The sequence below is a fragment of the Heteronotia binoei genome, chromosome 13 (genome assembly GCF_032191835.1).
Source record: "Heteronotia binoei isolate CCM8104 ecotype False Entrance Well chromosome 13, APGP_CSIRO_Hbin_v1, whole genome shotgun sequence".
NCBI lineage: Eukaryota > Metazoa > Chordata > Lepidosauria > Squamata > Gekkonidae > Heteronotia > Heteronotia binoei.
In genome coordinates, this window is record NC_083235.1 from 55,175,406 (window position 1) to 55,199,169 (window position 23,764).

Here is a 23,764-nt window from a genome sequence, read left to right on the forward strand (position 1 = left end):
CATTTTCTTCACAACTAGGGCATTAAGATTTCTATTTTAATCTCAGATGAGAGCTGTGATTCTGAAAAGTGACTGAAAAAAAAGCCTAGAAAACTAGGTCAGTCTCCCTAGTTCAATAACTCTAATAGATGCTTCAAAGAAAGCACAAGAGAAACAATGCAGCCAATTATGGAGTTACGCATGGATTTCAAAATGTGCAGGGATCCTGAGACAAATAAGCCTATGCTAAAGAAAAGGCTTCTTGCCTACTTTTCAAATTCTGTTAGGTCCCTATCAGTCACCACGTCAAATATTATACAGATACTTTTAACATCATTAAACAAACAACTTCTAGCTATGTGCTCTTGCTGAATCTTATGGCTGGGTTAAGAAATAGAGTTTATAAAGTAACTGACGACCATCATGGGACAATTCATGCAAGAATCAGAATAAAACCCCCGGAAGCAGATCAAATTGCATTTTGACTCTTTATTAAAAGGACCCTATGTGCCAGGCTCAATCCTTTGTAACCAGGCTCTGAAATCAATGTGCAAATAAAGGCATGGGTGAGGTGAGAGAGTTATATGGATATAGATTCTTAGCACTCCCTGGAAAGAAGGTAACCCGCCTAGAGCATTACCCTCAGTTTTTTTTTGTTGTTTCCCCCTTCCTCCCACAATTCCTGGACTCCATTTTTGCTCTAAACCATAACTTTCTTAGAAAAAGAAAATGGCCTCCATCCCAGATCTGGGGATTCAGTAGGCACTCTGTGTTTGTGTGTATTCTGCTAGACCCCAAAGAAACAAAAATAACTTCTCCCCATCCCCCATACCTTTGTGCTAAAATAGAATTTTAAAAAAGGAAAGGAAAAAAGAGAGAGGCTACAACTTTTGATGCAACACTTCATCAGTACCCACCCTATTCCACCTCCCTCTCCCACACTGTTTGTGGGGGGTGAATAATTAAAAAAATAACCTATATAAAAGGGGAATGGGGACAAACTCTCCTTTTATATGGAACTGAAGAGAACATTTAGTTTGGATAGCAGGAAGAGAGAAAATGCTGCAGTGAGGCATACATATGTCCCCCTCCCCCCAATTATCCATTCTAAAGCCAGCACCAAGGGGCAGTGCAGCATTTAAAAGATCAAGTTTATATCTTTTCCCTGAAGACCTCCTCAAATTGCACTTGAGTTGGATTGGGACTGCCTTCCTCTCCCTGTCCAATGAAGTGAAGGGGAACAAAAGGAACTGAGAAGAAATCAGAATGCTGAGAGACCCTTCAGCTATGTGGGATAGCTTCCGCCTCGCGGCTTAGTTTGGCTGCTTGTGCTCAGCTCTCCCTCCCAAGTAGGGGCAGGCACTTTTCAGTGAGGTGATACTAAAGCATTTTTCTGCCCTAGGACAGAGCACTGGCTCCTTTGAATCCTGCACCTGCCTCCCAGCCCTTCTCCAATGTACTCTCCTAGCCTCACATCAAAATGTACATAAGGAAACCGCACTGTTTTTCTATCCAGCACCATTCAGCTTGGGTAACTTTTGCAAAAATTCTGAATTGTAGTGGAAGAGCAGAATGGAGGCATATTAGTTCTGAGAGGAAATGCTGTTTGCCCTGCAGAAATGGTAATTATACACACGCAATGGCTGCCACCACTGGGATTCTCTTCAGTGTCATATTGGTTCACCGAGCCTCCCACCGTAGCATCGCTGTGGGCTGGTTTTGGGAGTCTTCCTTTCTCATTGGCCAGCTGTTACCTCCCTGGCCCATGTTCTCTCTGAGTGTTTTGCACTTCACACTAGCGAGTGCTGCATCTAGCTTCCTGGAGCACTGGCTGCAGTGGCCCACTTGGCTCATGTTTATGGAGCCCTCACCCGTTCCTCTCCGAGGAAAACTTTGGCTGGAGAAAAATTCAAACTCAAAACAAACTATTCTGCGAAACATTGATTCACAATTCCTTTCTTTATCTAGAATGGTGACCTGCAAGGAGGTGGTCATCAAGACCAAACATTGTCTTGTCTTGGGGGGCTCCCATTGTTTACCCTGTTGCCTTCCTTCTGCTCTAGGCCTGCCAACGGGATTGCCTCCCATCTTGTTCCAGGCACACATTTGCAAACCAGTAATACTAGAAGCAGCAGCAGTAAATGATTCCAAACTCAACTAAGACTGATTGTCTCCCACATGATCTTCCCTCCACCTCCGAAAAAATAATAATTCTGGACCAAAATGTTTGTCGTTGTTGTTGTTGTTGTTAAATCCATTATTTTTCTTCTTAACCATTTTTCTCTCTCTTTTTCTTCTTTCCTTTAAAAATGTCAAACAAAAGAAGAAAATCCAGCAATAGGGGCTCTGGACCCAGGGGCAAGGCTACTGGGGGGTCGGTAAAGGGTGCTCTGCTGGCTCGGAGGGTTGACTGGCGTTTGTGGTGTTGGAGTCCTACTAGTTTTGGGTCGGAAGAGGCTGCCTTGTTGAGTGCTGGTGCTGTTGGACATTGGGCAGTGGTCAGGGTCACCCGAGTCGCTTTCTGTGTAACTGTAAGCCTGAGCTCTGGAGATGCCCTTCTGTTGACGCCTCCATGAATTGTAGTAAGTAGGGTCGCTGATATAATGGTTGACAAAGGAGTGGGCCTTCTGCTGGTTCTGATCCACTTCGTATTCACTGTCGCTTCCCTGTGGAGTATGATAGAAAGACCGTAAGTTTAATGGAAGGTTAAAGCACGCAGAAGGCTATCAGCTCGACTGGCTGATGCTTCTAGAGTTTTGTGTATGAGACATGCCACTCTTTCTTATCCCACATTTAATATGTCTGCTGTTCATTGCCTCCAGGGGAAAAAAAGACAAAAGACCACAGGTGGACTCAGATCTTGGCAATGAAAGTAGCTGCTTAATCCAAATGCATAGCAGTAGACACCCTGTATAAAAAAAGGAATTATTTGAGAGGAATAATAATAATACATTGTGTGCAAAATAGCTAGAAGATCCAAAGATTGTCTGGCAGCTGCAAGTTCTAGCTCTTAGCGGTATGCTAGTGGTGAGCTAGACTTTTTAGGGGCTGAGAGAGCTCTGAAAAAACTGTGACTGGCCCAAGGTCACCCAGCTGGCTTCATGTGGAGGAGTGGGACACTGAATTTGGTTTTTCAGATTAGAGTCCATTGCTCTTAACCACTATGCCAAACTGGCTCTCTATCTGAGAGGTATTCTGCATAGTTATAGTTAGATTGGAATTCCATTTGCTCACATACACATATACTTCCAAGCAGGCCTCGGATTCAGTGGGACCTCACAGGAGCACAGCTCCTGAACCTTCCTGAGAGTTCCACCTCCTCTTCCATTGAATAGTATGTGCAATTGCATAACAATCCCTGGATGAGCTCCACCACCTATTTTTCTACAAAATGACTCCTCCCTCCAAGGTACACATTTTTGCACACTACAGCTACAAACATCAATTCATGTCACTCCTAGATTAATCAAGCAACAGCCACTTTTCATGCCTAACGACAAATTAAATGGGGTTGTATGCTAAGATTGTTTTGGCTGTGATGCATTCACTTGCAAAGGGAATGAAGATGAAAACATTAAACTTGGTTATTAAATTGTAAGTTTTATTACATTCCCTTCAATATGTGGAAATGCCATGTGTATTAGCATTTTGGTAATATGAATTGACTAATGGGAACCTGGCAAGGACTTGAGGGAGGCATCTATTTCTCCCTCCCCTACGGCTTCCTTTATCCCTTTCCTGAAAGCCCCCATCTCCTCTCTCCTTTTCCTGCTTCCTTCTGCCCTTCCAAGGTTGCCAATCTCCAGGTGTGAGCCACAACAATAGAGTCACACAGATAGATAGAATGGAGGAAAAAAGCCCAACCGGCTCAGTGTATGTTCGGCTTTCAAATACTTAATACAACTGAAATGTTCTTCAATAAAGTTAATTTCACCACTCTTATATTGCACTTCTCTTTTATTATATAGGCACAAAACCATAAGCCATGAAAAAAGTGTAGAATATTGCAAATTTCTATGTAGTCACACCAAAAATGTTCTCTTTCTCAGGCTGCTTACAAAAAATGCTTCTGCAGCCACTTAAAGCTGTAGCGCAGTGTGACAGGATCCATTGATTTTATTTTTCCTGTTTTGCACATCATTAAATATATTTCATGAACACCCAGGAATATCTTGCTTTCTTTTGAAAAAAACACATAGCGTCATAATGGTCAATTTCACATAGAATTTCAACTTCATTGTGCTCTTAAAATATCTATAAAATTCATTACAAACTCTTTAAAAATCTCATACTTACAATAAACACAAAATGTTTCTCCTATGTACCAATGCTCTACTCTCATTCTTTTTTGAATCCCCATTAAACGCTTCGTGTATTCTACATCTTAAAGTAGCAGTTTCCAGGTGCATCTCATTACACTTCACATTCCACCATTATTTAAAGTTACATTTTTACAATGTTTCTACCTACACTGATCGTTACAACATGTCAATATATAGACACCTAAAGAAAACAGGATAGATCCCAGTTGTTATTTAATCCCAAGGGTTTCAACATTTTCAAATAAAAAATCCATCGCATTTCCTTTTGCAGAAGTAATTTTCCTGCATCTACCTGTTGAATGACCGATCCTGTTAATTTCTCTAAGATAGAAAATTTTAGTGATTCTGGAGGAGGTGCTTCCAATGTACATCTGTGTCACCTCATGAATGGTTAAGACACGTGTGCTTGAGCACAAACCTAGATTGAAAAATTGTCTCAGAGGCCCCCCTTGTGGACCACTATACCAAGTTTAAACATCCTCCAGAATCACTAAAAAAAATTATCTTAGAGAAATTAACAGGATCAGATGTTCAACAGGTAGGTGCAGGAAAATTACTTCCACAAAAGGAAATGCGATGGATCTTTTATTTGAAAACATTGGAACCCTTGGGATTTGCGGAAGTAATTTTCCTGCATCTACCTGTTGAATGTCCGATCCTGTTAATTTCTCTAAGATAAAATTTTTTAGTGATTCTGGAGGATGTTTAACCCTAGCCCCATGCCACACCCCAATGAGCCCTCTATCAAAGGCTAAAATAGGCCTGGATAGGGCCCTGACATAACAAAGCCTGGTATACTGTAGTTGCCTAGCAACAGCCACTAAAGGAATCTGTTGCTTAAAGCTACAGATGCTCCTTTTATCACCTCCCTCCTAATTGCATTTTTCTTTTAGATTTCACATTTTTCTGCAAAACTCAAGTGTTTTTCAACTTTGTAGAAAGATCTGTCTTGCCCATTCAGGATTTAAATCACTTGATATGATGCCATAGAGGTAACCAGCCCTTCAAAGCAGCCATTTCCTCCAGGAGAAGTGATTACTGTAGTCTGGAGACCAACTGTAATCCCAGGAGAACTCCAGGCCCCACCTGGAGGTTAGCAGCCCTATTTGCACAGGTAGCAGCCAGGTTAAATAAGATGGTGTGTAAATGGAGTAGAAATGAATCAAATCCACTCTCAATTACAAGCTGATGGATCTGTAGTTCATTTCTTGTTTATATTCTCTCTCACTCTCTATGGCCCTTTTCACACTTACCAGTGGAAACCAGAAGGGAGCCGGTATTGTGCCGGCCTGGAGTAATCCGGGACAGGAATGGGAGTTTTCAGACACATGTTTTTTTTCCCGGTAGGGTTCTGTAATTGAAGCAAGCCATTTCACACTATTCCGCTATTATCTCGCTTCCATGAGCGCTGGCTGTTTTCGCGCCCTTTTTTGCCCACTGGCACACGATCTCCAGCTTTTTTTGGGGGGGGGGGGAATGTTGGGCTAAGATTGCTGTAGTGCTATAGTGCAATAGCGATGTTTCAAAACAGCACCACCATAGGATTGGATACACAGTTCAAGTGGGAAGAGAGTTTACAATGCCTGGCAATCTGTACATGGTCTGTGGCTCCCCCCCCCCCTAATATTTATACCTGCTGCAGTTTGGCACAAGTCATTTTCCAGCCAATAGCCTGTGAGCATGGATGGGTGCACATCAGGCTGGGTTAGCAACATCTGTCTCACCAATCACTGTTGGTTTGTTTCCCGCCGAAACCTACTGCCCTATGGGCAAGCCCTCTCCAGGTGGCAACAGCCCCCTAAATGTGCCTCAGAGTCATCTACAAACCAATCACATTCCCGTGACTCCTGTATTGACATGGAAGTGATAGCAACAGGTGACAGACCAATGCCTGGTGCCCTGATCTCCTGCTTGAACTGTATCCAATGGGGCACTTGTTACAACCTGTCAGCCACAGTGATCTCAGGCATCTCAACGGAGCCCAGCTATCCCTATGGTGGTGCTGTTCTGAAATATCGCTATTGCACTATAGTGATCTTAGCCAACGTCCCCCCCCCCCCCCAAAAAAAAAGAGCTGGAGATCGCAAGCCAGCAGGCAGAAAAGGGCACGAAAATGGCACTCCCGGAATCACTACAGGCCATTTCACACAGCGTCCCATAGTGATTTCAACCCAGAAGGAGGAGTTGAAAACTGAAAGAAGCTGCTCTTTGTTAATAACGACTCAGGCATGCCTCACTACCGGGACAGCCATGGGACTGTGTGAAAATGTAACAGTGTTCCGGTAGCAGCCAGTTACTGAATCGGGTCTGTTTGAAATGCCAGCAGAAACCCGTTACTGTTCAGTAACTGACCAGCTGCCATACCAGAATACTTAGGCTGTGTGAAAAAGCTCTATATTTCACGCCCTCTGAGTTTAGAGGGCTCACATAACAGTCACATTATTCTATGTAAGTACAGATGATAGAGAGTTGCATAATTTTGATCTTTAAACATTTATTGCAGTGATTAATATCTCATCATGATTATTATTTCAGAAATCCTTGAAACCAGGACTTTGGTTTGTAAGTCCTTGATGTGGCTGCTCCCTTCTCTGTTTCCAAAAAGTATCTTCAACCAGTTACCAAGTACTCTGTCCAGGGATACCTTTCTTTCCCTCTCTCACTTTCCTCCCCTTTCCCCCTCCCCCTTCCTCTATATATAAATTGTAGGGGGAAGAAAAAAGAGCCAGCCAGGGCAGTGCAGCCTTGGCTCAGTTCCCTCCTTTCAACTGTGCTCTCTGTAATTGAATTCAGCTTCTTCATTTGCAGAAGGACAATAGGGACCATTCATGAGAACCCTCGGCCCAGCCAGGGAAGTGATCAAGTGGCAGCTTTCAGCCAGTTCAGTTCTTAGCAGTCCCTCCAAGGTACTCATTCCACTGGGGGATAACGGAGGAGCAAGGGGATCTCGCCTCCACAGCCACTGCGAAGAAACTGGGAAACAAGGCCAAAGTGAGCTGCATGTTATGCATCTCTAGAGTAGGAATGGAGGGGAAGAAGTGGGTTGGCGCCTTGTCTCAAGAGGCATGCAGGGCTATGACAGCAAGGTCAAAAACATACCGAAAATTTTCCAAGATCAAAACTGGGTCTTTGAACAGAACATCTGGCTTGAAAGCACTGGACCCCTTCCCTTCCCCAGTCTCATAGCTACATTCCAAAGCACTTTAGAGAGGAAGCCTCATTTTAAAAGAACAGAATGCAGAATTTCCAGGCCTCTTGTAATAAATACATAGCAACAATTTTGGGGGAACTCACAGCTTTCCTGGCTGCACCAGAGTTCTACCCTGCCCTTCCCTCCTTTAAAAAATAAATCTACAATGCCACAAATCAAACATCCCATTCCCATCCTCCACATCTGGTTTTTAACCTATAATACAATCAGAAGCCGTACTCAAAAAAGACTTCATGTTGCAGTTCTGGGAGTTCTTTACTTGTATGGTTTATATACTCTCTCTCCTTTATTTTGCATTCCATGTGGATTAGCAGGGACCTGGAGGAATTAAGCACGTGTGCTTTATGGATTGTGGGGATGATTCATTGCACACTTACATTGGAATTTCCCCCAAACCTTGCCTTTAGTCAGAGGTATGTCTGGCCTAATTGGGGCCCAGGTAGGGTTGCCAATCCTCAGGTGAGGGCAGGGCATCCCCCAGTTTGGAGGCCCTCCCTTTGCTTCAGGGTCATCAGAAGTGTGAGGGAGGAGGGAAATGTCTGCTGGGCACTCCATTATACCCTTGGAGACCGATTCCGAAAGGGTATAATGGGAGAATTGATCTGTGGGTATCTGGGGCTGTTGGGGGCACCTCTTTTTTGAAATAGAGGCACCAAATTTTCAGCATAGCATCTGCTGTCTCTCCTTAAAACATCCCCCAAGTTTCAAAAAGATTGGACCAGAGGGTTCAATTCTATGAGCCCCAAAAGAAGATGCCCCTATCCTTCATTATTCCAAATGGAGAGAAGGCAGCTCAGTTGTGCTTGTCACACCCTTGCTCCTGGCTCCACCCCAAAGTCTCCTGGCTCCATCCCCAAAGTCTCCAGATATTTCTTGAGTCGGACTTGACAACCCTATGCCCTGGGCAGATAATTTTTTTTAACATCCTCCTTTTCTTTTTTTGTTGTCGTCACAGCTGACTTATGGGGACCTCATCGTTTTCAAGGCAAGAGCCATTTGGAGGTGATTTGCTACTGCCTGCTTCTGCTCTGGCCCTGCTTAGCTTCTGAGATCTGACGAGATTAGGCTTGGCTGGGCTATCCAGGTCAGGGCCCCTCCTCTACGCAACAAAATTATTTTCAGGAATAATCCTGAGATAGTCAGATCTCAGAAGCTAAGCAGAGCCAATATGGAGGCAGGCAGTGGCAAACCACCTCCAAACATCTCTTGCCTTGAATACTCTTTACAGTTGCCATAAATCAGCTGACTTGATTGCAAAAATAATAATAAGAAGAAATCCATCACTCCACTTGTGTTTGAGCAGGCACTTGGGAGGGCTTCAAAGCTCATGATCTGACCATCCCAAACATCTCCAAGGCATTTTTTGAGATCTAGGAGTCTGCCTTGGTACTAACCTTTACTAAGATTAACCAAAGCATCACAAAATAGTGATTGCAAACTTTATCAGGCCGGATTAGCAGTGCAATGTACAGTGTCCAGAAAACCCAGTGCCTTCTGTTCATAATATTGCTACTCTACTACTCTTAAATACATTCTGTCACCAAGCAGGATAGGGATAAGAAGGCCGTGAGACCAAGAAATGAAAATAATGGGTGGGTGAGGGGAACACAGAGAAATTAGGTGAAGATATACAGAAATGAATGAGAAAAGTGTGAAAAAGAGGGAGAGAAATTAAGAGAGGGGAAAGGTTGTTTTGTCTTGCTACAACACCCTAACTATGTCTGAGCTGGGTGCAAGGAAAGGGAGAGAGAAAGGCTAGATTTGTTATGAGGGGTGGATCTGACATAAATGACACCTTGCTGGGCTGGGGCATGTGTATCATAAAATGTAATGCTGGGTAACAGAGATATAAACTTTATAAAGGACACAAACACAATTAAATATTTTTTTAAAAAAACTTAAAATAAAATATCCTTAAAAGATTAGCACTCTTGCAATGTTTTGTTTATTTAACAGTTGCTGATAAATGATACCTCTTGCCCTGAATTATTGCTTCAAAAATCTGGAGACAGTATCTGTGCTGTAGCAATCTTGAGTATGCTGTTCAGGTATTGTTCAGGTGTGTGTCTGTAAGCTGCAAACCTACTTTTGATTTATTGACATTCGTTACAGAAATCTCATGGTCAATGCTTTGAGCCTAAGACCCAGGGGGAAACATGAAATGGCTGGGTATTTTGAACATAAGTTGCTCCATGTGCTGGTCAGCCAATGGAGAATATAGAGGCTTTGCTCTGTAGTTCCTGTGCAATTGAGCAAGCCTGGCAAAGCAAGCTGTGATGCAGAAGCAAGCAAGAGAAAGAGAAGGAAGCAGATGACAATGAGTTGCTTGCGGACCTAATAGGAGCCCTCTGGAGGCCTGATCTGGCCCTTGGACCACACATTTGACACCCCTGGGCCAGACTACTGGAGAAAATGACCTGCAGGCTGGCAATTATCATAGCAGCTATCAGTGTGCTGGCTTGGCTGTACAATCTGTTAAGTAGTCAGTCTTGGAGACAGGGAAGTCTAGCTGATCCTAGAGTGTTTTTTTTTTTTTTTTTTGCTATATTCAGACTTCTCTGTGTCCTTTGTGGCTGCAGCCAGAACTGCATTTTAAAATAAAAAAAAATATTTGGCTAGACACAGCATAACACTGGCTTCAAGGGCCTTCCTCAAGCTGCACCCAGGGCAGAGTGTACCCTTGCCCTGCCCTTGGTACACTACTAACTTTATCTACAGGAGTCCAGCAGTACTTTAAATACAGCACGGAACTGAAATCAAGGAAAGCCATCTTCAGTCCCATATTCTGTCAAAGATTTCTTCTGTGACCTTGCTAAAGTCACTTAAACTGGATTCTTTATTTGGCCACTCAGCTCACCATCTCGATGGGGTTTTTGTCTTTAGTTTTCTTCACATTTATATATAGTAGTTAATTCCCTTTTGCTATGTTAGAACCTAAAACTTTCTCTTGTGTTAATAACGATTAATGTGCACCCCACTACCAATGCCAGCATCTTCATATCAGGACATTTGCCCTGGATTAAGAGATAATTCATTTGGGGGAAGGGAAACAACCCTGATTTTAAAGCAGTTCCTTCAAGCTTCAAGTCTTCTTTTCTGGCTGGTGGAGAGACCATCTGTAGGTCTGCTCTAGCCCTGTGTAATAGTTACAAAGCCCAACCTTTAATAAAATCTCATCAGGGTCAACATGGAGTTGTAGGCAGCATCGTGTTTATGGAGGTTTGAGTGCCTTAAGGAGCAATTCCTTGCAGTAGCAAATCACGTATCTCTGGCATGTCATTCACTTTTGTAGCCTTTTGCTGGGCATTAGCAGAGATTGAACCAAGCCCCAAAATTCATGCCCTCCGTTGTGCAGGGCTCAGATCAGCCTTGGATGGATTTATACCTAGATGTAATTTCAGCAAGGATCCATGAATACCATGACAGTAATTCCTCTGCCTGCTCAATTGCCCCAGGGTGCCAGGAGTGGTCCAGGCCTTTTGACAACAACTCTGTTCTTAAGGAGAAGACAAAAGAGTCATTTTGCTTTAGCCTGGCAGGGATGCCAGCTCCTGACAACCCCAGAACTGCTAGTGCCTGTTGCTGCTGGCAACAGAGCTGGGAAAAGAAAGGCCTGGCTGTAAAGCAGTGTGTGCCCCAATCCTGACTTTTTGAGGCAGATGTCTGCCTGCTTCTTCTCTGCTGCTATGCAGCGGGCTCCTCTGATGCCCACCTCCTTCTCCAGAAGGATGTAGAGGAAGGAACAAATACATTTTCAAATGTTTCACCAGGCAGGTCTGCTGTCTAGTATCCTAGATCATTTAGTATTCAGGATTTGGATGAACAATCTTTTCAGATTAGTGTTTTATTCAGCCTGCAGTTGATTTTGCAAGCCATAGTTTTCTCCCTGCTCTGTTCTCACCTTATTAGCCTTGGACACCCCATCTCCCCCAATATATTGACAAGGAAGCAGAATAAATCAGCAAGGGTTTGGGCAATGGAAAGAGAAGCAAAGGTTTTGACCACTTTACTAAATTATTATATCCGGTATTATTGCTCCTGTCCCACTGACAGTATTATAAACCCCAATCCCAAATACTAGGGGAGGAGGAGGATCCTGACTTGCGTTTGCTTTGAGATTCATACAATAGCTTGCTCAACTCTGTGACTCCATCCAACACATCGCTCTTTTGTAAAATGCAAAGACACTTGCAAATATCATATTATTAACATCTACCTCATCCTTTAAAGTGAGTTGACACCTATACTCCCTCTAAGATGTAGAGTCTTGTGAGCAAAAAATCTACTTCATGAGCTACTGGCATTGAAGTTGTGAGCTACTGCATAAATTAGTTTGCTCTGGGGCCATTTTTCCTGATCTAAGACAATGTGTAAGCCAGAGGCTACAAAACTGTGAGCAAACTCACACTAATTTAGCTTAGAGGGAACACTGGTTGACATTACCATCACACAAAAAACATGTCTATTAGAGTTACCAGCTCCTGAAATGAAAACTGGATGATTTCTATAGAGAGATTCCAAAGTGAAGCCAAGAGCTAAGTCTGGGGTGGAGCCCAGCACTTTGGAGCACAACTAAGGTGGAGCCCAGAACACACACATGGAAGTGGGGAGGGGGGGCATTTCCCATTGCTTTTCTGTCAATGAGCCCCAAAGCTAAACACAAACTCAAGGCTTGGGATTTTTCAAAATGGTTGTCATCCATCCCTAATGTGTTTGTACCTCAAAGAGGTGAGTTCCACATAGGAAAAGCTTCAGTAGACCCCAACTTGTTTTTGAAAGCATGTCACCCCACTGTTTCTGACACTGGAGGCCATGATTTCAGCAGCCAACACCAGGATCCTGTAGATTCTGACAGGCACTGACCCAGGATTACCAGTGAAGTACAAAGTTTTGCTGTGCATGTGCAGAGGCTTCAAGCTGTAGCAGTGTGACGAGATTGTGCCATTGCATCTCATTAGACCAGTAAGTTTCTGCACATTGTGCAGAACCCAAGACAAAACACTTGTGATCCTGATAGTCCATGCTGGTGTGCCTCACCCCCTCATCCAATATACTACCTGGTTCAAAATCCTGTGGTATTCCTAGTACTTTCTGCTCTAGTTTTACGGAAACGCCTCAGCGCACAGCCTCCAGTATGGCTCACCTGTGAGTCAGAGATTTCTGAGGGCTTCTCAGTGAGGCTGCTGCTCTCAGCTGGGATGAGGTCATTATACTTGGTGACATCCTCATCTGAATAGTGTAGCGATCCGGGGCTTGGCCGTGGTGGGGACCTTAGAAGAGACATGAAAGAGCTGAGATTTTATTCAGAAAGTGAAAGCATTAGGTGTGGGAGAACACGCCTACCAATTAAAGTGGATCCCACTCTCTTCCCTTCACCTGCTGCTTGAGCAGCCTCCAATACCTTGTGTAGATACCATTCTTCCGGCAGAAGGAATTCTTCACTGACAGGCGCCTGTTATTTAACTCCAGAGCAGGAAAGCTGCTCTCATCCAGGCTGACCATCTCTCCATGGCCAAGTGCATTTGATTTGGAGTTGCTTCCTGAAAAAAGACAGGGGAGCAAGTATTACTCAAGGAGGCAAGGCAGCTGCTAAATCTCTTACCAAAGAGAATAAACCTCAACATTTGTTTCCTGCTTGTATCAGATAGGGCCATCTTTATTTATTTTTATTTATTTATTTATTTGGGATTTATATCCCGCCCTTCCCACGAATGGCTCAGGGCGGCTTCCAACAGTTAATCAAACATAAAATTAAACAATTTCAAGTATAAAACAGTTAAATATTTAAACAGTTAAAACATTAAAAACGGAGTAATTCAGTTTCCTGTAAACAGATGGCTGGCCAGTTACCTCAAGTTGTCATCCTAGCTAAATATAGGCTAGGTATAGGCTAGCCGGAAGAGGGTCTTAGGGGTTTAAAGACAGAACGGGGCCATAAAACAATAGAATTAAGAGAAATATTCCTATGAGACAAACAGGACCTGGAATCCATCTTGAAAGCAGCACAGACAGCCTTCTGAGGCTATACACAGAATAGGGTTGCCAGGTGGACTTACTCTGCTGACAGGCAGTGGGAGGCAGCTTTTTGGGAGTGGGGTGACATTGCTGATGCTCTAGCATTTGGGGCAAAACTCCACAGTAACCATAAAGTTTTAACCCAAAATGCTAGTGCGTTGCTGCACAATGTCCTTGGTGTGATGAAGTGTGCTTGCGTTGGATGTTGCTGCATGAGGAGGATGTTCAGGGGCGGGGGTTCCCTTGCCAGTCAACTGGCTGGTGGGGGACTGAAGACTTGAAAATCAGGGGAACCCCCACCCTGACTGGGGGGTCTGGCAACCCTAATGCAGAGCAACAAAGGAAGGAAGTCTTATTAAGAACATAAGAAGAACCCACTGGATCAGACTAGTGGTTCATCTCGTCCAGCACCCTGTTTCACATAGTAGCCAGCCAGGTGCCCTGGGGACCCAACAGACAGGGCACAGAGGCCATGGCTTTCCCTTCATCTGTTCTTGTGAAAGTTACTGGGTACCTTATTCCTTTGCCATTTATACACTGTTTATCTCCAGGAGTTTATTTAGCACTTCAATTCTGGTAAAGGCACACATAATTTCAGTGATTGAACTTTGTCCCTCTCAATGAGAATCCCACAGCAATTAAAGCACAATTAGACCTTGTGAAATGGAAATAACAGTTAACGTGATTATGACCTCAGATATTGGGAATGAAAACTAGAAAGTCAGTATTTGAATCTAGCTCATCCACGTCCTGTCTCCTGATCAAAAGTCAATAACTCTGTCTTTTAAAACCAGAAATCTTATTTGTCCATCTGGCAAGTTATATCTAATAAGTTGCATGATCTTCACAGAATGAGCGTCCTTCTGCTCTAGCTGCTGGCATTCATTCCCCTCCTCTGGGCCGTGCCACATGATATCTTTCTTACATGATTGTGCATGGATGTCAAGGGTGGGAAAATTATGAAGGAGTGAATGTTCCCCATTTTATTTTTTATGTTTTTGTCAGCAGTTTGCGGTTCTCTTTTGTGATAGGTTTTTGTAGATCTTATATTCAGTATTTATAGTATTGAATTTTATACATTGAATTTTATACATTCAATGTATGTTATTTATTCACGTGATATACATATAATATGTAAAGCTGATTTATTGACACAGATACTGTTGAGAAATGCAGATACTGTATAGGAAAAGTTCACTGCAAGAAAACAAAAGATGATGCAGCAATTGAGTCCATGATACTTTTTTTTCTCAAGGCAGAATTGAAATTAAAATGAAGGCTTTCAGTTCAGAACAAGAGCAGTGAGAAATTCAAAATAACACTCCCACCACCATTATTATGCACACTATCATGTGTGAAAACTGTAATTGCTGCATGTATTGTGCTTGGAAACATCTATACATATGATGGTATATGTTTCTTTTCTAACAGCTCTGTAAGCCCCTGCAAGGAAAATGTTCTGTATGAAACAGTCCTCCAATCTGAGGATAAACATTTTGAGTCCTTCTTTCCAAAAATAACATGTTCCACTCCCACCCTCCTCCATTGAGTGCATTTGTCTAAGGGGAATGTCTTGATTTTCCTCACAATTAGAGTAAAGCAAACATAGCCACATTCCCTTGCCCCAGTGACCTTTCTGGTTTTGTGGCTGCCTCTGGCGATACTAGGACATGAAGCCATGTGTTCAATTGTCAGCTTGGAGTGACATCAAAATACCCATTAACTTTGCTCCCTAATATCCTACAATGCAGAACTTCAAAGGACAACTCCCAGGATGCAAAAGGCATTCACAGTTTTTTCTTGCATTTGTGATCCCCCTCACAACAAAAACAAAATGATATATTCATATTTGAAAAGGGTTATTGTAGAAGTTGAAAAGATACAGAAAAGAGCAATCAAAATGATCAGGGGATTAAAGCAGCTGCCCTTTGAGAACTGGTTAAAACGTTCAGGGCTGGTTAGCCAAGAAAAAGGCAAGCAAGGGGAGACATGAAAGAGGTTTATAAAATCATGAATGGTGCGGAGAGAGTGGACAGAGAAACTCTTCTCTCTCTCCCACAATACTAGAACCTGGGGTCAGCCACTGAAGCTGAAAGGTAGGAAATTCAGGATGGACCAAAGGAAGTATTTCTTTACACAGCTCAGAGTTAATTTGTGGAACCCAGTGCAGTTATGGCCATCAGCTTGGAAGGCTTTAAAAGGGAAGTGGACAAATTCATGGATAACTGGGCAATCAGTAGCTACAAATCATTATGGATATCTGCTCCCTCTAGTATCAATTATGCACAGGTGTTTTCCCTCACTTTCACCATGTATGTCCATCAGAGAGAACTGAGACCTAGTCCACTGATAGTGTGAAGAATGGATGATTAGCATCCAGGTATCCTTAACAATCTCTGCAGTGTAAAGAGAGGACAGCCTGGGTGGTGGAGACTAGGGCATGGAAGAACATAACTTCCAAGAAGAAAATGTGATCTAATGAGCGGGAAAGAGGTTTGGAGTCAGGAGGTTTCAGGCAGAGAAGTGACATTGGTTAGAGCTAAGAGAGTGAGAAGAAATAGATGTAAAGGCTGTGGGTGACTGGAAGTTACTGAATCATCTGCCATTGGCTCAAACTGTGCTCCTCAAGAACAAAGTTAGAATCCAATCCTCACTGCTTGGAAGCCTCTCTTCAAGTCTCTCTGCCATTTGAGTATTCAGAGCTATGAAATCACACCCAGATATATATATATATATATATATATAGTCCTCCTATTGGGGCTTTCTTGGGATCAAACTGGCACTCACCTGAGTCTGACTTCTTGGCATACTTCTTGCTTTGCCCACGGATGATAAGGACAAAGACTAGCAGGAGGATGAAGATGAGTCCCACCAAAGCAATGACAACCAGGAACCACCATTCCTCATAGAAAGGGTTTGCTTTTTGAGCTGCAAAACATCAACCAGCATAGAGCAGTCAAAAATCCTTTCCCTGCCACAGTAACTTATGGCTGACATACAGTGCTTCCATGGCTCCAGTTCAGTGGGTGGGAGATGAACACACATAACCTATTACACTGTTACCTGAGACTGATGGGGAGGGAGTGCTGGGTGTTCCATAGCCATAGTCATTGACAGCGATAACACGGAAGTCGTAGTTGACACCTTGCTTTAAAATATCCATGCTGAAGGTATATGAAGTCACTTCCTTGGGGATGTCCTTTATAAGAATGTCCCAGAGCCCCTCATCTGGAAGAGAAAAAACAGTGCAGTCAAAATAGGAAATACACTTATGTACATTTATGTATGCATCTATTCACTGAATAAGGCTATGTACATGTATTTACTTACTAAAAAAACATAGAATAATGAAGGTCAGATTCTTGCCTGATTTAGTACAATGGCTATACCCATGATCTTTCATTTTTTAAATATTGGTGCCAATCTTGGTCAAATAAAGCTCAAGAAATACATGTAAAATATATCTGCAACCACTTCATGTGTGCATACAAATGTTAAATTAGGTAAAGAAACTAAAGTTAAGGGATGGGCCAATGTCCTACATGAGCCTGCCTTGGCAGGATGAGAGGGATAGAAATCCCATAAATAAAATAAATATAAATGGAAATAAAAATGTCAATTTTTAAAACTGTACACTGTGTACATATATTCCAGAAAAGAATTTCAGTTCTGCATCTTCGTGACACAGCAAACTCAGACTATCCCTATTTCCAGAGGACAGGCAAAGCTGCCTTGCTGAGGTCACCCTATAGAGAGCGGCAGATAATTGTGCTTGTGGATCATCACATGGGTTTGGGACCAGCCTGGGTTCTGAAGGAAAGATCTGTCTCATTCCACTGGAGGTAATCACATTTTCATCAGCTTAGCCGATAATACTTTTCGGACTTTTGTTGCAAATAAAAACAGAGTTGCTGTCAACAGCCTCTGATGTTTTTGTGCTTGTACCCTCATACCAGGACTAACATATGAGGTGCCAAAAGGCATACTTCATTTTGCACATGTTTTTATTTAAGTTTTATTTAGGTTTATTTATGAATGACTGAAAGTCCATCCTCCATAAGCAGACCCCATGGTTGCCTCTGTGCTCCCTGCCCCTTATTTTTCCTACCTCCTGGAACCTCCTCCCAGTCCTCTGCCACTCCATTTTGCCCTTCTCTTTCATGGCAAACTACTGAGCTCCCTCTTTACTCTACCAGCTGCAGCTTCATTGCCAACTCACGGTGCAGAATAAATACTAAAAATATAAAATGGTCATATTTGCGAAGCACTCAGAATTTTTAGAAGCACTATAGAAAGAGATAACGAGGGCCCTGACCTGGATAGCCCAAGCAAGCCAGATCTCATCAGATCTCAAAAACTGCAGGGTTGACTCTGACAAGTACTTAGATGGGAGACCTCCTTGGAGTACCAGGAGTTGGGAGGTGGGGACAAGCTTTATTCAGCCACCTCCCTGAACATCCTCCAGGCCCCCAGTAGGGGTCATTCTCCAGAGGTCACCATGACTTCCAGGTCCACACACACACATGCACACATAAATACAAGAGAGAGAGAGACAGAAAATGAGTCCAGAGATGTAGGACTTAAATTTTCAGGCAGGAATATTTTGGGAAATAAAAGGCAGAGAACAAGGCTATATAATATATAAACTCTGTGCTTAATTTCGTAATATGTTAAAAAGAACCTCCTGTATATGTCTGCTCCCATTTTTCTATTGCATAAAGCCTGCTCTGTATCTATATTTGATTGGGGTTTTCTTTGTTTTCTGTCCTGCATAACGACATACACACATGCAATAAAGTAGTACAAGGAAGGCTCAAAATCTGCATTTTGAGACATGTGGGAAATTGCTCCTTGGGTAATGGTCTGGGTCTTTCAGCACACATTGTTTCAGGTTAAGGTGCACGAGCCTCAGAGGCAATTAACAGCCCCTTTGCCACGCCATCTGGTCTGCCCTACGGTCTCCTAGAGGCTGTCACTCAAAGCAGCACCATTAAAAACCAAGTAAGAGGCCATTTCAAAGCACTCAAGTGATTTATTCCCCCCCCCCCCCCCCCCCGCGTCTGCCTTGCTCTTGGTCTGTGAGTTCATCAATCATTCCCTGCAGTGGAACAGTGCTCTCCCCCAGATCTGTCACCTTCTAACTGGTAGGGGTGGGAGGTACAGAGTGTTTCATGAGTCAGAGCATCCTCTTGGGGATGGAAACTATCCCACAAAGTCAGTCCCTACAGAAGACTTGAAGGCTGTGAGATATTACATGCACCAGATTCAGGCAATCTTAGTGTGTTGGAGAAGCTGGGTTGTAATATATCATTCTAAACAGTGTAGCATATATATAGAACCTGATACAAATCAGGGAGATGAATTCAAATCAGGTTGGTATTGTTGGTGTGTGTTCTTAGAGTCTGGATCACCATTACTTCCAGTCCATGACAGTGAGATTAGGAAACATGGAACCTCAAATCCATTAACTTCCAAACTATTCAGTTAGCCAGAGTTCACTAACATGTTACAGAAGAACTGCTAGAGTGCCATGAAAAATGCAATACTCAGATAATTAAAGGTTCCTGTGAGCTCCAAGTATCATCCACTGAGGAGACTGTCCACAGCATCCATAGTAAGTGTGATAGTCCACATTCAGATAATCAGCATAACCACAGTTACATTGATTAAACCACAGTTTCATGTTATGTCAAACTGCATTTGTCATTGCAGGCACTGTTTTTCTGCTCTCCCACTTTCTTCTTCATCTCCTAACGTTAGTATTGTCAACAATTGTGGTTTCCATGTCAACAGGAATCATGGACCAAGATCACCATACATACCAGAAGGCCGTGCCTCAATAACATATCTGGTGATAGGTCCTTTGCCTGGATCGCCACTAGACCAGTGGATGGTGATGGCTGAGCCATACCTGGAGATAAAGGGCTCACCTGGGGGACCTGGAGCACCTGTGAATCAAGCCAAGACCCGTTATTTAAAAAGGTAACATTCTGTGGAGCAAATAATAAGCAAATAAATTCTTAAGTTCTTCAAAGGTCACATCTGAGGTGCTATATTTCTAGTATCAGCCCTAGGGAGAATGCACTACTAATACTACTTAGAAACCAGCATTCCCCCAAGACTAGTTTTATAGGGTTTTTTTTTTTTTACAGAAACAACCATGTGTTTGTCTTCTAAAGCTTCCATTAGTATGGCATTCTGGGAGGGGGAGCTGTCCAGCAATGTAGAATCAACTTACTTGACACAACTGACAGCTGCACCAACCAGGCGATAACATGTAGCATCTATCCCTGCAATAGGCAGAGTGGGGCTGCCTACTGTAGGCCTAATAATATAGTTTGGCAACCAGGTGGAGCCAGTAACATCCTCAAGCCTTGGGAAAGGGAGAAACCTGGGAGTAGGGATGGGCAGGAACCTAATTATGAATTGAATTCTTCGGTTTGTGCTGTCCCACCTGCAGGAGCTTTCACCAACCTCCCATGCGGTTCATGTAGACAGACACTGGTGCCGGCCACATTTTTGCAAGCATGCCACTGCCATGACAGAACTCAGCAAGTGCCTTCTCAGTTCACTTGTGAGTTGTGCTGCTGCAATGGCAGCAGTGCAGCTTGCAAAAGCCATTTAAAGCCAGGTGAAATTGCCACTTCTGGATGAATTTGCTGCTTGGACTCCACTCCCATGTGGTGCCCTTTATATGGGTTTTGCAAGCAGGTGTCATGCAGGAGTGGAGCCCAAGCAATGAATTCACTCAGAAATCATGAATTTGCCACTTCATTCCTGCACAGCGCCTACTTGTTCCCTTTAAATGGCTTTTGGAAGACCTCCCCCTCAACTTCCATTCTCCTGGCATCAGGGAGCTGCGGCCAGCAGAAAGGAGAGAGGGAAGAACCAATTCATGAAGCAGGGGAGGTTTGCTCAAGGTTTGATTTAATCAAGGAACCCACAGCCTTCCGTTTGCATGACCGGAGAATGGCTGTTAACAATAGGATGTTTTGCTATAGGGTTGCTATGAGTCAGAAGCAATCTGATAGCACTTAACACCCATAATGAAAGAAAAGTATGTTTAAGGTGGTTCCAGAGGGTCTTTTTCAAGTACTGACTTAGCTAATTTACCTTGACTGACAAGTCTCAGTGTGTGACTGGATTTGTTTTCAAAGAGAGGGTTCAACACTGGAATATATGAAAGGATAACTAGAGGAAATGCCTTTGAATAGGTACAAAGTACATTTTGTTTACTGGTGGGGAGCTATGGAGAATTCCCATGCACTGCGGACCAAGAGAAAGGCCTCTCAATCAGAGGGTGATGCTTTCACATAGATTTGAATCTCTTTTTATACAAGTGAAGCATGGGGAAATGTCACAAGGTGACTGGGGCAACCTTTGTGGCGATCCCTGTTAATCCAAATAGCAGAAAAAATAAATAAATAGCAGAATCAGTGCAGGAAAAAAAAAATAGCAGGATCAGTGGAGATGAAATAGTTCAAAACAGAGTTGCCTGTAAAAACATCCAGAGCAGTTGGCACATTTATTCTTCTCATAACTTCAGAGCAGAAAAGAAGCCATAGTGCCAGCTGTTGTCTAGACAATCTGTGAACATGATTTTACAACATCTATGCAACATTTATACAAGAGTGTGAAATGGCAGCTAAAGAGGGCTCCCTTCCCAGGATTTGTACCTTCTCCTGGTCCTGTGGTAATGTTGGCTTCTACTTCTGGCCCATAGGTGAAGGTCTTGGCTCTGATCCGGAACCGGTAAGTGACCCCTTCTGCCAGGTCTTTGACTTTCAACCAAAGAGGGTTGTTCCCCTTTACATCTACGGTAACAATCTTGCTGACCCCTGGAAGGCAGAGAAGAGAGACTTAGATTTTAGACACATGATCCCACCACCTTTCATTTCTGTCCAGGAGATTTCAGTGGTAACTGTCTTGCTACACTACTTCAAAATGCAGCACTCTTTAGACTGAGCTTGTAGTTTAAAGCCTCTTTTGTTTCTTTTCAAACCAGGAACAGATGGTGCTGATTCTGAATCAGAGATCTGTTATAAGAACATAAGAGGAGCCATGTTGGATCAGGCCAATGGCCCATCCAGTCCAACAGTCTGTGTCACATTGTGGCCAAAAATAACCCCAGGTGCCATTAGGAGGTCCACCAACAGATCCAAACGCCAGAAGCCCTCCCACTGTTGCCCCCCCCAGCACTTGCATCACTGCTGCAGACATAGGGTTCCATCTATACCTTATGGCTAATAACCATGGATGGACCTCTGCTCCATATTATAAATTATAAAACTCCAATTCTAAAACTAGTCATGTCATCCTAGACCAGGGGTGGCCAGACTTGCTTAACTTAGAACCACATAGAATAAACATCAGATGTTAGATAGCCGCAAGACATGAGTGTCAGATGCTTGAGAGCCACAAGACAGATGGAAGGAAGGAAGGAAGGAAGGAAGGAAGGAAGGAAGGAAGGAAGGAAGGAAGGAAGGAAGGAAGGAAGGAAGGAAGGAAGGAAGGAAGGAAGGAAGGAAGGAAGGAAGGAAGATGGAGGGAGAGATGGAAAGAAAGCAACTTTAACTTTAAATGCATTTTCCAAACCACCAACAAATGCCTTCCCCAAGCCAGCCAATGGGGAAGTGGGGGCTTCAAGAGCCACAAATATGTATGAAAGAAACACATGTGGCTCCTGAGCCATAGTTTGGCCACCCCTGTCCTAGGCAAGTAATGGCCTTCTAAGAACACTGAAGTAAATGAGCTTGGAAGAGTGTATCTCTGCTTAGGACTGCACTGTAGTAATGGCATGTGGCCTCTTTCACATGGCATGTCAATATAGCTATTTCAGCCTGGAACCTATTTTTTCCCCTAATTGTTTGATATTGAAAAAAATAGTGATTTCTTGCAGTGGAGAAAAAAATTCACACCAGAACTAGCCCATTTTTGCAATAAGAGGAACCACTGCAGTTGAGTAGAGATTCAGGTGAGTAGCTGTTTTGGTCTGAAGCAGCAGAACAAACCAGCAGAATAGAAGGCCTTGAAGAGCCAGTGGCACCTTTCCTATGGCTGAATGTTATTGTTAAATTTCTCAGTATTGAATAAGCAGTGCCTATTTCCTTACAAAGCCTGTTATCTGGTACTTATTTTCAACATTTCCAGTGTGAGAAGTAAGAATTATAAAGTGTACCTGAGCATGGGCAGAAATCTTTTACATTACTATTGAGAACTACAGCCGGCCTATACATCTGGGACTAGAAAATAAGAACTGTAGGTCAGAGGGCCTTGATTGAAGGTGCCCCCCACTCCAGATTAGATAGACTGGCCACTGAGCTTAATTAGCATTGTCTGCTTCACCAGTTCATCCTTTCACAAAGTGCTTCAAAGTCCCTCACCATCCACAGGCATGCAGGGTTCATAGATAAGCCGGTAGCCCTCAAGGATTCCATTGGGGAAGAGAGGGGAATCCCAAGACACATTCACAGAGGTGGTGGTGAGTTCACTGAATTTGATGAAGCCTGGAGAGCTTGGGGCTGTGAGTAGAGAAACAAAGGAGTTAGATGCAGGGACAGATGTTACATTTTCCCATTAATACCAAAGCCTTTGAATGAATAGCAGCATAGCTGTCGGTCATTAATCTCCAGGAGGAAAGACAGCAACCCATTGAAGAAATTTCTGTCAGTCCTTGAATACCATTGACACTTTGCATACTCAATGAGGAAAACAAGATTGCATTATCATACCATAGGGAAATGAATGGATGGGTGGTGCAGGTATCTGGCGCAAGAGCAGCTGTGAGAGCAAAAGAAAGGGGGACCACATGGGTCAAAGGCTTAAAACCCTAGTGTGGTACTCTGGGATAAAGGGACACAAGAGAACAAATTCCCTGCTCACTGAGAATGGTCCTGAGCAAGTGCAATCTATATAAGAATATTTGGGCCAGTTGCAGGAAACCTGAATCTTAGCCCAGTGTTTTCCTTACAATATTGAGAGAACTGGAGGAATATTTGCCTGGGAGAAACAGCAAACAAGAGAGGGATCTTAATCCTTTCCCTCCCTCTTGATCTTCTCCTGCAAATGACTCCCCACTGCAATTTTGGATCTCCTCCATATGAGTACTGAAATCAGACTGGCTTGAGAAAAATGGCTCTTGAAGGCACTTCTAAGGGAGAATCAACAAGTATGGGAAGCATTCCTCCCAGCTTCCTATGGATCTTCCCCTGAAGTTTCACCTCCTCCCTTGCCTGTT

General features: G+C 43.2%; 1 protein-coding gene across 5 annotated transcripts in view; it reads right to left on the minus strand.

Annotated features, from left to right (window-relative positions):
* Positions 1–453: 453 nt before the first annotated feature.
* Positions 454–23,764, minus strand: part of SDK2 (sidekick cell adhesion molecule 2) — a 487,588-nt gene continuing 464,277 nt past the window's right edge. For 3 of the 5 annotated variants that reach the window (XM_060252313.1, XM_060252311.1, XM_060252315.1), the window contains 8 exons: positions 22,911–23,048; positions 21,204–21,365; positions 19,350–19,475; positions 16,591–16,755; positions 16,315–16,455; positions 12,914–13,052; positions 12,656–12,803; positions 454–2,645 (listed from right to left, as the gene is read on the minus strand). In XM_060252313.1, the coding sequence (XP_060108296.1) occupies positions 2,292–2,645; positions 12,656–12,803; positions 12,914–13,052; positions 16,315–16,455; positions 16,591–16,755; positions 19,350–19,475; positions 21,204–21,365; positions 22,911–23,048 (1,373 nt within the window). In that variant the 3' untranslated portion in view covers positions 454–2,291. The remainder of the gene's footprint in view (positions 2,646–12,655; positions 12,804–12,913; positions 13,053–16,314; positions 16,456–16,590; positions 16,756–19,349; positions 19,476–21,203; positions 21,366–22,910; positions 23,049–23,764) is intronic. The other 2 variants (XM_060252314.1, XM_060252312.1) reach the window with 1 other exon arrangement.